Source organism: Phoenix dactylifera, chromosome 1, assembly GCF_051530095.1.
Source record: "Phoenix dactylifera cultivar Ajwa chromosome 1, Ajwa_hap1_PhDact_Kaust_v1.1, whole genome shotgun sequence".
NCBI lineage: Eukaryota > Viridiplantae > Streptophyta > Magnoliopsida > Arecales > Arecaceae > Phoenix > Phoenix dactylifera.
The window spans coordinates 44,697,068-44,712,522 of record NC_143190.1 but is presented as its reverse complement, the minus strand read 5'-3'; the positions used below and the strand labels follow the sequence as shown (position 1 = coordinate 44,712,522).

Sequence of the window (15,455 nt, the reverse complement as noted above, 5' to 3'; positions counted from 1 at the left end):
CCCTCCTCTTAAGCCCTAGGCAGCTCCACTACCAGCTCTTGCCATCAATGATAGCTCCAGTGCCATCTCTGCCAAGCCCTAGGGCCTCATACCCTACCCTAGCTATACCCACATCCCTCTCCACTTGGAACCAGATTTTGTAAAAATATTCAAAATCTACCTAAAACATAACCGATGATATAAGCACAAATATTATAATCAACCAGTGATCAATTCAAATAGACTCATGCTACAATATTTCATATATTAAATTTTTTGATCATGTATAAGTATCTGAGATCTATCCAATATATAGTCGATGTAGAATTAAATATATGTTCGCATGGATCCTTGGGCGGTAATGATACAGTTTTGAAACTAATACAAATTCTATACGAGTCTTCTTCCTATAAAATGCTATAGGAATTTTATTTTAATTTTACAAGACAACTTCCACACCAAGAAGAAGCCCATCGTGGCTAATTGGTGCGATGCACGAGATAGATGTATAAGATAACTTTGACACCAAGGAGTCTATCATACTCTGGCGAGCCATGATCGTGGTGCTTCACGAGATCAGATGTAAATTTTCCGAGCCTCTCAGCAAAAAGCCTAATCCAATTATGACAGATTTGTCTAAAACAAATCAATTATCTTTAATTTTTTTATTTTTTTCACGAGATTTGTAGTCCTCGAAATTGTCCATTTATCAAGGCACAGTCTAAGCATCCGAATCCGGATATCGTTATCATAGGGGAGACGCACGTTGTACGCAGTTCAGTGCTACAAACGACCGTTAGATATATATATAGGTAGGAGAATTTTGTTAAAAAATTATAAATTTTTTTTGTCTGAAAACCCTCTAAAAATTTAAACTTATGTAAATACCCTTTTAAATTTATATTTATTTCCATACCCTCATAAAATACTCTTTTGCACAAATGATCCTCATATAATGATTTTTCTAACACCGTTAATAAAAACCATATTTATTTTAATTAAAAAATAAAATAAAATTTGAAATTATTTTTTTGTCTTCCATTGTCATTGGCTCATAAATGTATTTTTTTACACGTCTACCCATTAAGAATATTTTAGTCATTGTAATTTGAAACCGGCATTAGATGGTGCAGATACATATGCAAAAATAAGAATAAAAAGAGGGGTAGACTAGCAAAATAAAAAATATACATGTAAATATCAATTTAAAAAAGATATTCATATAAAAATTTAATATTTAGAAAGATATTTATATTAAAAAACTTAAAATTATAATAGACTTGTGAGTGAGATGGCAGTCCCCGAAGACCGAAGCAGCGGTCGGTCTCCTGCGGACTGGATGCGCAACCTGCAGTGCCCGCCAAGCGATTAGCGTGGTGGATTTGAGCACGCCCAAGACGGAACACGTGACAAGAACTCCCACTTTGGCCAAGTCCCAATGACTTCCACTGCAGCACGGAAATAATTCTTAAAAGGTTCATTCTTTTCGGCTGGCCCAGACCTCCCATCCCCTCGTGCCAGATGCGGAGTTTCCAAAGAATTCCAACCAAAAACACCTTGACCACGATCCCCTTGAGGCTACTACTACCGCTTGTCTACCAATAAAAAAGGTGCCCTCTTGTTGGAATTCTCTTTTGGCTGAGGAAGTCAAGAAACTAAGGACAAAACTAATTGCACCCAGGAGTGGACGCCATTTAGAAATGGGTTGCTATTCATGGTGCAGTTTTTACTAATTAATATTATTATAAAGGTAACAAGTCCTTTTAGAATATGTACCACATCAAACAAAGATAGAATCAGCCAATCAAAGATGCCTTGCAATTTGAAGAAGGAAGAGCTCCAGACAATAATTTGAATTAAGCATGAGCTGTTCTGTTTTAGATTTTGTTTCGACTTTCTTTTCTTTTCTCATGTATGCCGAACTGATTAATACCCATAATCTCCTTTCCTAGTCTCACTCAATTTTAGTTTTCTTCTTAAGATGGGACTGGCCACCATTGGCATATGGCTAATTGATAGCATACGGCTTTTTTTTTTTTTTTGCTAGAGCGAGTGGATCATACCTGGTGAGTACGAATACATCTAATAAAATCAAAATACCATATAGTGCTAGGGGCAACTCTCCATCGCCAGCCCATAAGGTACTACCGGAGTGACTGACTACATAAGCAGTCATTAGCTTAACGGAATACATGCTTGGTCTGAAAGGCTCCTCCATCTCCCACCATTGTCCAGATATCGTAGGGAAGCCCAAGAGGTAATGGTTGCGTCCACCCTTTGCTCCGAGATATCGTAGCATTCGACTTTTAGTCCCGCACATATTTATACAGGATTTGCATATGCTTATAGTTAATATTGCACACACTTATACTAGCTAATGCACACAGTTTTATTAATCTTTGCATATATTTTTCCTATATACACTTATATCCATGTGTGCACAGTTATTTGTATTTGTGTACATAATGGACTAAAAAAGTCCCTAAGGATGGGGAATTAAAAAAAATTAAAAATTGGGGGGGTTGTTAAAAGTTATAGTCCGATTGGTGAAGGAAAAAAAAAAAAGAAGTGCTAACTACTGTTACTCTTCCTCACTCTTTTTGACCCTCATTTCAAAGCATGCAGAATGGCATGGAATCAAGGATAGGGTAACTACCATTGAATGGCTGCTTTTAACCTATCATTTAATCTTCTTGCCACCCCTACGAAATTGAATAGTTTTTGTATTTATTTCACACTTAGTTCTTTGCATACCAATTTTTGAACAAAAAAGTATCAAATCTTTGTCAATAGTCTTCTTAGAATCTTGCAAACTCCACTCTCGGCCACATTCCACTCCTAAGGATGTGTAAATCTTTGACCATGCATCCATATTTTTGTAGTGGATGTTAACCAACTGGATTTCCTTTCAAAGACTTCTAGTCGTACTAAACTCAACTACAATACGATAAGGGCAACCTCTGCCTTTTCTTATAATCTTGCAAACTCCACTATGCGCCCCATTCCACTCCTAAGAACATGTAAAGCTTTGACCTTGGATCCAAATTTTTGTAATGGATGTTAACCAACTGGATTTCCTTTCCAGGAGTTTTAGTGATCTTAAAAAATTCAACTAGAATATAATAAGAGTAACAACTGTGCCATCAGATTAACCTAATGAAGTTCCACACCTCGAAAAAAAGAAGTAAAACCATTCGAAGAGAGACTGAGCATCGTTCAAAAGCTTACTCATATATTATCTTAAGGATTATACAATAAGCCATATAATTTATTTTTTTTTTATAGGACAGTTAAAGCATATAATTGGTTTGAGAATATTTGACCATAGTTATATTAAAACGTAGCGCCTCTGGCCTTCAGCTCGGTTAATGTATTTCATGATAAACTAAGAAACATATACCTCTATTGCATTTACAAGCTGAATGTGTTAAACTTCTATCGAATCTAAGAGATGCTTATACAATCTCTTATCTGTTTTATTTTTCCTCTATCTGAGAACAAGAAGTTAAACCCACATCAGCATTTAGGCAGAACTAATCTATATTTGCTCTGAATCACGACTTTCCATCACACTTAAGCATGCATCCCATATGGACAACTAGTCTCCTTCTAGATGAAGAGGACAACCAGAATACAAAACATTCTGGTCCCTCAATATTAGAGATGTTTGTAATCTTTGGTAAGAATATTAGAGAAATTTGTTGAAAGTATGATACAGGACAATACTTAAGCTGATATATAGATAGGTGGGTTTGACATCTGTTTAACATCTTAGAAAAACCTCACGTATTACTGGTTGGTGGCCTTCCATGCAGGATTATGAGTTGAAATTAGGCATGGAAGATATGACCTCGATAGCGCGATCAGTGGCGTTGTTAGGAGCGAAGCGAGTGGACTATGATCTCCATGCTATCTTTTTAGGCTCATTTGAAGCTCATGGTCTAAAAGGGGAGCCTTTGGAAGTAAGAGTTGATCACCATCCATTTATCCCATTTAACACCCTATCTCTCTACTTTGATCCATCAAAGTCTTATTCATGGGTCCCTTAAAGGCGACATATATATGATAATGCCCAAAGAAAGTTCTATCTGAGATGATAGTTCTCCAATAAAAGTCTGTCCGCGATGTTAGATCAAATAGTTTCTATAACCTGGTTGAAGTCAACAAAGCCATGAAATAATCCATTTGTTCGATTTAATTAGGTTTGTTTGGTTGCGTACTTGCGTCTGCTTTTCTCGGGGTTGGCAGGGATTTCAGGATATTTGACATCTAGCAGTGCAGACTGCATGGTAATGACAGATTTTTCCATTTTTTTTCTCACAGCCGGTAGGCATAAGTACGCAGGATGCGGTAAGCATGCACTTCTTATGCCAGCCTACATGTAGGGATGGCAATCAAGTTGGATCGGATCAGATTTGGACAGATATAGGATAGAACGAAAATTTATCAACCCAAAACTGGCATATACATTAACAGGTTAAAAATCCAGACTTGAAACTAACGATTTTGTTAAATAGGTACCCTAACCCGATCTACAATAGCTCTGAGTTGTATCTTTCACACAAAAGAATAATCGATTTTCTATCGCCGTGTCGATCATCACATCCTATTCAGCACAGCTCTCAAAGCACTCCGAACTTTCATTCATTAACTTACACAGATCTCGACGCCACTATTGCGTGATCTAATAGTGGATTCGTGTGAAAGAAAGTGACTTCTTCTTTCATGCGAAGATACAACCTGTGTCCATCTACAAACGGGTTGAAACAAATTGAATAGATTAAATGATCATACGTTGCCACCTTTACTCACCAGCAAAATCTCTCAACGGTTGGCATGAAATTGAATCTACCATCGCTAAACTTAAAAGGGTTTCAAGATATTGAAAAACATGCGCTGCACATTTCGTAACCAAAGGTCTTTGCCTACCAATGAAAGATACCAACATCGTGTGTGCATGTGTTGTTTTTGTTTGCACACGCGCACAAACGTGTGCATGTGTTTTGACACATGCGCACCGCATGCGTGCGTATGTTCATGAGTGGATGCATATCTGTGCTATATACGTGCCCCATCTGTAGAGAAAGTTTTCATCCCACGAAGATGTGCGAGTTGTCCAGTGACTTCAACCAGAGATAGCAATGATCCTCACAAAAGCTGTGCCTGCAGCAAGTGGTAGCCTGAATACAAATATCATCGCAGGCTTGCACCATTTAGAAAAGAAAGAAGAGAGAGAGCAATCTCTTATATCTCTCTCATAAAAGAATAGACTCATAGATAGCCAAATCAAAACTAGAAAGAGGCCTATAAATTGTTCCTTGGTTTAGCTGTCCATTTAAGATATAATCAATGCCACAATGGCCAAAGGTAAGACGGCAAATGTATTTTTCCCAAGATTAGAGAACTTAATGCCTGGTCCTTCGAGCGACAGCCATTTTATATTTAGTCCTCAACATTTCTCAGTCCTGCAGTCCTGCTAGTACTTCTGCTAGCTAGGATCCTTGGATGCCATCCACAGCACCAGTCCTCTGAGGAGCCTTGCTGGTCTTGGAAGTTATCCTAACCATGAAAGGTAGGGGATAGATTGCCTTTGGGTCTTGTTCATTCTAATGAGCTCTACCTATTAGTTCAATGTAACTCATTCTTATATCAAATATAGTCTAGTACAAGATTATGACTCTACAGATCAATTAAGTCAGGATAGCACCGATGGTTTTCCCCTATTCATATGCTTGTGCAGCTATCTAGTTCGCCGTCCATTTTAAGTTAACCCATCAATCATTGTCCTTGTACGTTCGTCGGGGTAAATAATGAGCATTGTTAAACTTGTAGTCCTAATGATCTTGGCCTTCTAAGCACTTACATCATATATACTGGATTATGCATAGGCCAGTCAACTGATGCAAAACAAAAAAAAAAAAAAAACCTTTAATTTTGCATATATTTCACAATAAACATGCTATACACACAGATTGCCTGTCCTGCATCATCCATGTCTAATCATGCCTCTGGTTTGAAACTAACAACTATTATTTGGGCTGGTGTTTGAATCCCTAATACTCCTATTTAAATCTGCAAAAACTAGTTCACTCTATCAACGAAAAGCACGGTATCATGGACAGAACATAATTTTGGTTCCCAGATTTACTGAAACCAAAATGCCCTTCATATTTATGGAGCACTTGCGAGTCATGCTCTGGAAATAGATATCACACTCCCTGATATTGGTTTATTAAGTTGGCTTTCTAATTTTGCCCTCCATATCTGACCTCTTTCATAGCTGTAAACAAGTTTCGAGTACATAGAGTCGACGGGTAATGTGTGACATACCCTTCCTATGATAAACTCCAGAGTGACTTGGTTCATCTAGAAACTAGGTTTCACATATGAACTTCGGCATCATTCAAAAGTCAATGTGTCAGAAATTCAAATATTATTTATGACCATGCTTTGAGAAATAAGCATCTCTACCAGAATAAAATTCAAAGGATAACACATTGTCTCAGATTGATTATTAAAGGGGTACTAGCAGTTTAACATAAAAAGAATAATTATGAATACTAAAAAGCCTGCTTTAGCTTGCTATTGTTGCAATTGCAGATATCTCTACCAGAATAACTTGTTTGTGTTTGGCATGGAGAAACACCAAAGCCATCTTGGTGCTTTCAGTGCATGGAGGAGCTGTGTAAAGCTTTGTTGACAGATTGGACAGTGCTGGCTTCACTAACCCTGTGATGGATGGAAGCTATAACTGAAAAATAAGAAGACCGAGAATGCATCTTCATATGAATAATGTTCAAGATTGTTAAAAGGGCTTTGACATATGTTGGTGCTCTATAATTAAACAGGAGGTAGAAAATACTCAAATGCAGAACCTGCAGAGTGCAGCAGAAGGCAACAGAGTAGCAGGTCTTAATGATCTATGTACTTGGAGATCGATGAGAGTACTAGATATAACCATAAGTACCAAAAATTTCTGATAGAGTTTATATCTTTCTTGGCTTATCATTTGGAAAAAGATTTCACCCAGATAATACTTATACATGCGCATGCATTACAGATGATTACAGAAGCATATTATTATTTTTCCTTTTTTGTATAGGTTATATGTGTCATCCATGTATTAAACAAATAAGTTGACTGATGAGAAGGAAAATAAAGAGGGGGATAAAACAAAACATTGGAAGTAGCTGCATAAAATTTTTTCAGAAATCAGCAACAGGCGTAGGAGTATCAGCAAGATGCAGACCATGCAGTCTGCAGCTCACTTTTGCTTTCCAGTTTTCCGACCTCTTAGAAACTTGGCTAAACTGGGCATTACCTTCCTCTTCTTCTTAACAGTAAAAGATGGGGAGCGAGTATATCGCATTCCAGATGATGCTGACAGCCTTCTCACTTTAGCTCTTCTTGATGCTGCTGGTATTCCATTCCCTCTGAGGGATTTCCTTGGTGTTGCTCCCACAAGCTGCAAGTTAGAAATATCTGCCTCGTTCTCTTTCTGTCTGCAATTATATTGTTCTTCTTCCAGAGTCTCCTGAGCAACCAATGACTTCTCCACCAGAGCTTTGAGCTCTTCAGTCTCCCTCCTAGCAAGCTCGGTCTTCATCAGTATCTCCTTCTCTCCAACCTTCAGCGCTTCGATCCATGCCTGAGCTGCCACCACCTTCTTGTCGGCAACAACATGAGCATCTGCTGCACGCCGATTCAAATAGTCATACTCACATTTGGATATAGTTATAGTAGAGCTGTGTTGGATCGATGAAGCTCTTGCTTTAATGGTTCTTTCAGTAGCTCTCCTCAACTTCTTGAGTGCGACAGCTTCTGATGCTTTAGCTGCTTCCAGCTCTTGTACAGCAGCTTGCAATCTTTCCTCTGCTGAGCTAATGTCCAAGTCTGTCTTCTTAATTTCCATTTCGATACTTTTTGTCTCTTCACTAACTTGTTCCTTTTCTTTCTTCTCCGACTCTACCTCTGCTTGCAGTTGTTGCAGCGCAGCTGAGAGATTGGAAACTATTGCTCTAGCCCTCTCATCTGCTCGTGTGGCAGACTCCAGCTTAGACTTGGCTTTCAGAAGCTTGGAATTAAGATGCTGAACAGTAGAATCTGCTTTCATTTCTAGTTTCTTTAGTCTATTGGTTTCTTCAGCAGTGTGCATCATCTCCTCTCTTACAAGATCCATGGAAGCCATAAGCTGAAATCCCTCCTCCTTAATGGAAGCTAATTCTTTCCTCGCCGCCTCCAATTCAGCCTCAGCTGATCGTAGCAAAGACCGACTCTCTGGCTCTTCTTCCATTGTCTTATCCATGACTTCGAACAAATCATTCTTCTGATGCTTCCTCTCCATTGCTCGAACCAACTCCATTTCATTCTGCAAGACATTGACATCAGAATTTGTCATTTCGAGCTTCATTTCGAGCTCCTCAGCATGATCGATCTCCTCGCGGATATCCTTAATTTTCTTCTCAGCGGCTTCCATCTTCTTCGCAAACCGAGCAGCTTCAGCCACTCTCCGAGCTTCTATTTCTCGAAACTCTCTTTCAGCTTCGATCCGGGCAAGCTCCACCAGAACATACTCTTCATTTGCTTCACGTATCTCCCTTCTTAGTTCTTCGACCGAGCGGGAATAAGAGCTAGCTTTGGAACGAGAGGCTTCAGTTTCCTTCTCAGCTTTAGCCTTTGCTTCTAAAGCAGAGGCCACGTCAAGCTTCAGCCTGCTCAGCTCCTTCTTCGCAGCATCCAGCTCCCGCATCACTTCAGCATACCGACCATCACCAAACTCCGCCTTCCTCAGCGACTGAAGCCCTAGTTTCCACGCCCTTGCTCTGGCATCAGACTCCTCGATTTGGAGAGCCAACTCTTTAGCTCTGCTCCTCGCCCTATACAGCTCGGATTCCGCCCGGGCCTTCTCCTTTTCGGCGAAATTCTTGCTCTCATCCAGTCTTCCAATATCCATTTTTGCGCGGTGGAGCTCTCCGGTTATCGAATGCGAATCCTTCAGGATACGTATTTGAGCTCAATTTAGCCATTTGGATCGATGAAACGGTACACGTCCACAGGAAACGTATGGCAAAAAGAAGCTGAGACAAATTCAAAGCAAGCTACATGCACAAAGCTATATGACAAGTAATACCTCTTTGAGTGGGAGCTGGGTGGTCTTGTACTTGTCTGGCTTTCTTCCCTGGATCCTTTCCCCGTACAGGCTGATGGCAGCTTTCACTGGCCGGATTCCTTCTGGCTTCTCAAACTTTCTTCTATCCATTGGATTTCAAGGCTACGTTATCCAGATAAATAGAGAAATTAGAGCCTATTAAAGTGACTTGAAAATCGTCGAAGGACGTCGGGTAGAAGAGATGCTCCATTTTCCTTGGATATATGCAAAAAATTAGAGAGAAAAATTTAAGAGAGCGAGAGAGAGAGGAAGAGATAACGATGCTGAGAGGAGAGGTGGAGATGCACAAACCTGAGGCTGAGCCCTCCTTGTGCTGTTAGCTTGGGGTGATTTGGGTCTAGAGAAAATTTAGCATGCCTTGCTCGCATCCAATGCTCGCATTGGAATTGGAAAAGAAGTGGGACGGAAACCAGTTCGTTAGCAAGATTCTTAGAAAAACATAAAGGTTTTGTTTGGTAATATTCCTTGGCGAAAGCTACAAGGCTATCTTCTTTGCACATAGGAAGGACAACCTCGACCACACACCGCACAAATAGGAAGGCTATCTCACATTTCATTGTCTATCAAATGCATGCAGCATGGTGATACACAATAAGATCAGTTTACTATCTCCAACCCCTTTTTTTGAAGGGGGTCAAAAAAGGTTTTTGATCCGATAGTCGAAATGTTTTACAACTCATGTTCGAGTTTTAATACAAGAAATATGAAAAGTTTATGTAAATTTTTTTATTAAACTACTACACCTAATTTTTTTAGAGTGGGCTTATCAAACTAATGCAGCGTCTAACTTTGCAAGATAACTGAGGTAGGTATGTCTCTTTCCATTTAGTGGAGGAAAAAACATTCTTTTAGGGGAAAAGTGGTAAAAATCTGTAAATAGGATCATAAACAGATCATGAAAGGGTAGCGTACCTGAATCCATGGATTTTCCAAACGATTAAAGCTTCTTTTCTCCCTCTTGGCCCCTGTTAAAACACACGGTGATAGAGATCGGTTTTGTGTTGTCGTTATAGGCAGAGGGTGAGACCCGTGAAATTATCCTTCCATCAAGGATAACGCAGCATAAACTTCTCCGTAAGTAGTTACTATAACCAACTAGTGACCACCCACGTTTAGTCATGTGGGTCAAAATCCAACATTCTCCCACTTGGCCCATATGACCATAATTTGGTTAGAATGATATAAACATTAGGCATACATCATTCCAATCCACAGTCAGTTGGGTCATCATAATACCATAATTAAACAACTTACTAATGCGAGTCAAGGCGGTTCCATATCAACAAAATGACATAGTTCCTTCCAAGTACCACAACACTAGCAAATTATTTAACCACAGTCCATAAATGAGAAATGTCTATAATGGTCAAACATTATGTCTTTGTCAAAGACATTTTCTGTGATCATACATTCAAACTCATACATGTACATATATTTGAAGAACAGGAAAATCAGAAACATAATCAATTATATCTAAGTGTCAAAGAAATAAACATAATACAATCCTCAATTAACATCATGGGTTACAATAAAGACCCATTCTTTCAACATGCTCTTTAAAGGTCTTCGATTGTAAACCTTTTGTTAATGGATCTGCAATCATGAGCTCTGTCCTCATATTTTCTATAGACACATATTGTTTCTGAACTTCCTCCTTCACAACAAAATATTTAAGCTCAATGTGCTTGGCACCATTAGAATATTTGTCGTTTCTGGAGAAATGAACGGCTGCAGTATTGTCACAAAAGATTCTCAGCGGCCTAGCAATAGAGTCGACAATCCCAAGTCCCGAGATGAAGTTACGCAGCCACAAACTATGAATCGTGGCCTCAAAGCATGCCCCAAATTCTGCTTTCATGGTGGACGAAGCAGTGCTTGTCTGTTTGGCACTTTTCCATAAGATTGCTCCTCCAGCTAATAGGAACAAATAGCCAAACGTTGACTTTCTACTATCCACACATCCAGCAAAGTCCGAATCCGAATAGCCAATCACCTCAAGGCTATCTAACTTTCTGCATGTAAGCATTTAATTCTTTGTTTCTTGCAAGTATCTCATCACCTTTTTTGCAACTTTTCAGTGATCCATCCCTGGATTACTTTGGTATCTACCTAGCATTCCAACTGCAAAACTGATGTCTGGTCTGGTACAGATTTGAGCATACATCAAGCTACCAACTGCTGAAGCATAATGTATATTTTCCATCTGTTTACGTTCCAATTCATTCTGTGGGCATTGCATGAGACTAAATTTATCTCCTTTTTAAATTGCAACAACACTGGTTAAACAGTTCTCTATACCAAATCTCTCTAGAACTCTGTCTATATAGCCTTTTGAGACAACTCTAACAATCCACGTGATCAATCACGAAATATTTCAATGCCTATCACGTAGGTTGCCTCATTCATATCTTTCATTTCAAAGTTCTTTGAGAGAAAAACCTTAGTTTCATACAATAAGCCAAGATCACTACTGGCAAGCAATATATTATCAACATATAGGACCAGAAAGATAAACTTGCTCCCACTGACTTTCAGATATATACACCGATCAACAGTGTTTTCCTTAAAATCGAAGGAAGTGATGATATCATTGAACTTGCGATACCATTGTCGGAAAGCTTGTTTAAGACCATATATTGACTTCTTTAATTTGCAAACCATGTGTTCTTTTTCCTTTAATGGAAAACCTTTAGGCTGGTCCATATAGACTTCGTCATCTAAACTCTCATTCAGAAAAGCAGTTTTCACGTCCATTTGGTGCAACTCTAAATCATAATGTGCAACCAAAGCCATAATGATTCTAAATGAGTCCTTTTTAGATACAGAAGAAAATGTCTCTTTATAATCAATGCCTTCTTTCTGAGTGAAACCTTTGGCCACTAGTCTAGCTTTATGTCGTTCAACATTGCCCTTTGAGTCGAGCTTGATCTTGAAGACCCACTTATACCCAACTGTCTTACAACCTTCACGACATTCCAGACTTCATTCTAATCCATTGATTTCAACTCATCTTTCATGGCATCAATCCATTTAGTAGAATCAACACTTTCTATGGCTTGTTTAAAAGAAACTGAATCTTTTCTTGTCCCTATATCAAAATCAAATTTTTGTAGATAAACCATATAATTATTTAGAATGGCAGATCTTCTTTCTCTTTGAGATCTCCTTAATGTCATCCCTTGTGATTTTTCTACAACTTGTTCAGTGGTGATAACTTCATCATGGAGTGTTTGATCATTAATTTGTTGTTCATTATTATTAAACTATGTGACAACTGTAGGAACAACAATTTTCTTAGAAGTCATGGATAAAGGAACTTGCACCCTAACTTCTTGAATTTCCACATTTTGTGGTTTATCACTCCCACTGATTTCACCATTCTCTATAAATTTGACATTACCGATCTCTATAATTCTCGTACTATGGTTAGGACAGTAAATCCTATACCCTTTGGATTTTTCAGGATAACCTATAAAGTATCCATTAATCGTTCTAAAATTCAATTTCTTTTTATGTGGATTATAAATTCTGGCCTCCGCTGGCCCAAACATGCAGGTGTCTTAAACTCGGTTTCCTTCCTGTCCATAACTCAAAAGGAGTTTTTGAAACTGCCTTACTAGGAACCCGATTTAATATGTATACAGCGATCTTAAAGGCTTCCATCCACAATGATATGGGTAATAAAAAATTACTCAACATACTCCTAGCCATATCCATAAGTGTACAATTACGCCTTTCAGCTATTCCATTCTGTTGTGGCGTTTCCGGCATAGTGTATTGAGCACGTATGCCATGCTTTTCTAAGAGTTTAGCAAATGGGCCAGGGTGTTGTCCTGTTTCATCATACCTACCATAATATTCACCACCTCTATCAAACCTGACAATTTTCACCTTTCTATCTAATTGTCTTTCAGCCTCAGTAATGTATACCTCTAGGATATCCACTGCCTGAGATTTTTCATGTAACAAATAGACATAACCATAACGTGAAAAATCATCAATAAAGGTGATAAAATACTTCTATCCACCAAATGATGGAGAGTCAAAAGGCTCACAAATATCTATATGGATAATTTCAAGAAGTTCTTCACTTCTTGTGGCAACTTTCTTTGTGTATTTGGTTTGCTTTTTCTTAATGCAGTCCACACACATACCGAGATCAGTAAAGTCTAAGTTTGACAAAATTTCATCCTTCACTAATCTCTCTAACCTTTCTTTGGATATATGACCCAATCTTTTATGCCACAAATTAGAAGATCTTTCATTTATCAGGTTTCGTTTAATTCCACTATTACGATGCAAGGTCATAAAAGTTTCAGCAAAATGATTATCAAGATTTACTTTATATAAGCCATCACACAAGATACTAGAACCAAGGAAGACATTGTCTTTGAAAAGACTACCATTCCTAATTTTAAAGAAATATCCTTCAAAATCAAGTTTAGAAACAGAAATTAAATTTTTAGAAATAGAAGGAACATAAAGAGTCTGAAGCAAATCTAAATGACAACCAGTGTTTGAAAACAAACGATAGATTCCAACAGCTGTTACAGAAACTCTAACCCCATTCCCCAAAATGATAAAACTCTTATTTGGATCTTGCATCTGGGTTGTAAGGAATCCATGCATCGTATTTGAAACATGAACATTAGAACCTGAGTCAAACCACCAAGTATTAGAAGGAACTTCAGAAAGGTTTGATTCAAAACATACATAAGCCAAAGGCTCACCTTTCTTTTCAAACCATGCCTTGCGTTTATGGCAATCCTTCTAATAGTGTCCCAATTTCTTACAAAAATGACATCTATCTTTATTTCGTTTCTTCTTATGAACCTCAGTATCATGATGAGGCTCTTTACCCTTGGATGGTCCACTTTTCATGCCCTTTCTTGGCTTCTTCCATTTCTTCTTGGCTCCATGACTTACAAGATTGACAGAATGATGTCCTTATTGCTTAAGTCTTGTCTCCTCTTGAACAAGCATACAAGTCAATTCATTCATATTCCACTTATCCTTAATAGTGTTATAGTGAATTTGAAATGATCCAAATTGAGGAGGCAAGGAGTTCAAAATAAATTGAATTAAAAAGGATTCATTCACATCCATCCCAAGAGCCTTCAGCTTAGCAGCTATATTTGTCATTTCAAGGATATGCTCATGCATCCCATGAGGACCATCAAATTTCATGGTGGTAAGCTTAGCCATTAATGTCCCAGCCAGAGACTTATCAGCAGATCGGAAACATTCTTCCACAGTTTTCAATATGCTTGAGCACTGTCACATTCAGGAAGCGTTGACTTGATATTGTTCGCTATACTCATCCGCATAAACATAATGCTCAGTCTGTTCGATCTTTTCCAAATCTTATAAAAAGACCTTTCTTTCAAGCTGCTCAAATCAGTAATGTCAGCCGGTTTTCCAGATTGGAGTGCTAAATCAAGATCCAGAACACCTAGGTGAAACTGGACTTGTTCATTCTACTCTGAGAAATTGGTTCCATTAAAGATCGTAACAGATAAAGCTTGCGAATGAAGCGAAACAGAAATAGATACTGCAATAAAAAAAAATCGACAATAAGAAAATGCTTACAACATTAATACTTTGAGTTAGTAATAATGATGAATAACATAAACAGTGTTTCCATAATACACCTTTGGGCAGTAATTATGAAACACTAAATTACTATTATGGTGATTCTCAATTCACCTAGGAATAATTAATGATATAGGTTAAAAATTCAATTAGGTCTGTTGCCTTTGAGCATCCAATACCTATTAAATCAAGGATACTCAATAATTATCCTAACTCAGCAAATCAATCATTTGAAAGTGGTGCACCTTTGGGCCAATCCATAATATCTCATGTTTGAATAACTGTAAGTCATAATTTGCAAAGTCACTATTTTAATACCTGGGATTAGAGTATTTGATGACTTGATGTCTATTAAATATTCTAGTTGGGTTACTTTGGCAACCACCAAACTATTTCATAATATAGACATCAAATTGAAATAATGACATTGCACATAATTGACAATTCATAATATGACATTAAAATAAAACTTGTATTTAATATTTTACTAATCTACACAACCAGTACATGTGTCATATCATGCTATCAAGTATACAAAAATGTAGAATAAAAGACAGAAAATTTTATCACATCATCCTACAAGGACCTCTGCATAAATAATATATTCTACATGGACTAATTTTAAATATTTTGAGGACCTCTGCATAAATAATATGTTTACAGGGACTAAATAAAAATATTTTGAGGACCTCTGCATACATAATATGTTGACAGG

The 15,455-nt window shown here is 37.9% G+C and overlaps 1 protein-coding gene across 2 annotated transcripts; it reads right to left on the bottom strand.

The window, feature by feature from the left end:
- Nucleotides 1-7,062: 7,062 nt before the first annotated feature.
- Nucleotides 7,063-9,682, bottom strand: PMI2 (PLASTID MOVEMENT IMPAIRED protein (DUF827)). 2 transcript variants are annotated; one of them, XM_026810214.4, is made up of 3 exons: nucleotides 9,440-9,682; nucleotides 9,110-9,342; nucleotides 7,063-8,971 (listed from the first exon to the last, which is right to left on the bottom strand). In XM_026810214.4, exons 2-3 carry the CDS (start codon nucleotides 9,236-9,238, stop codon nucleotides 7,244-7,246), a joined length of 1,857 nt encoding a protein of 618 aa, XP_026666015.2. In that variant the 5' UTR covers nucleotides 9,239-9,342; nucleotides 9,440-9,682; the 3' UTR covers nucleotides 7,063-7,243. The 2 variants fall into 2 exon arrangements, with proteins under 2 accessions (XP_026666015.2, XP_008810056.2); XM_008811834.6 differs by having other exon boundaries at nucleotides 9,110-9,250; nucleotides 9,440-9,648.
- Between the last annotated feature and the right edge of the window lie 5,773 nt (nucleotides 9,683-15,455).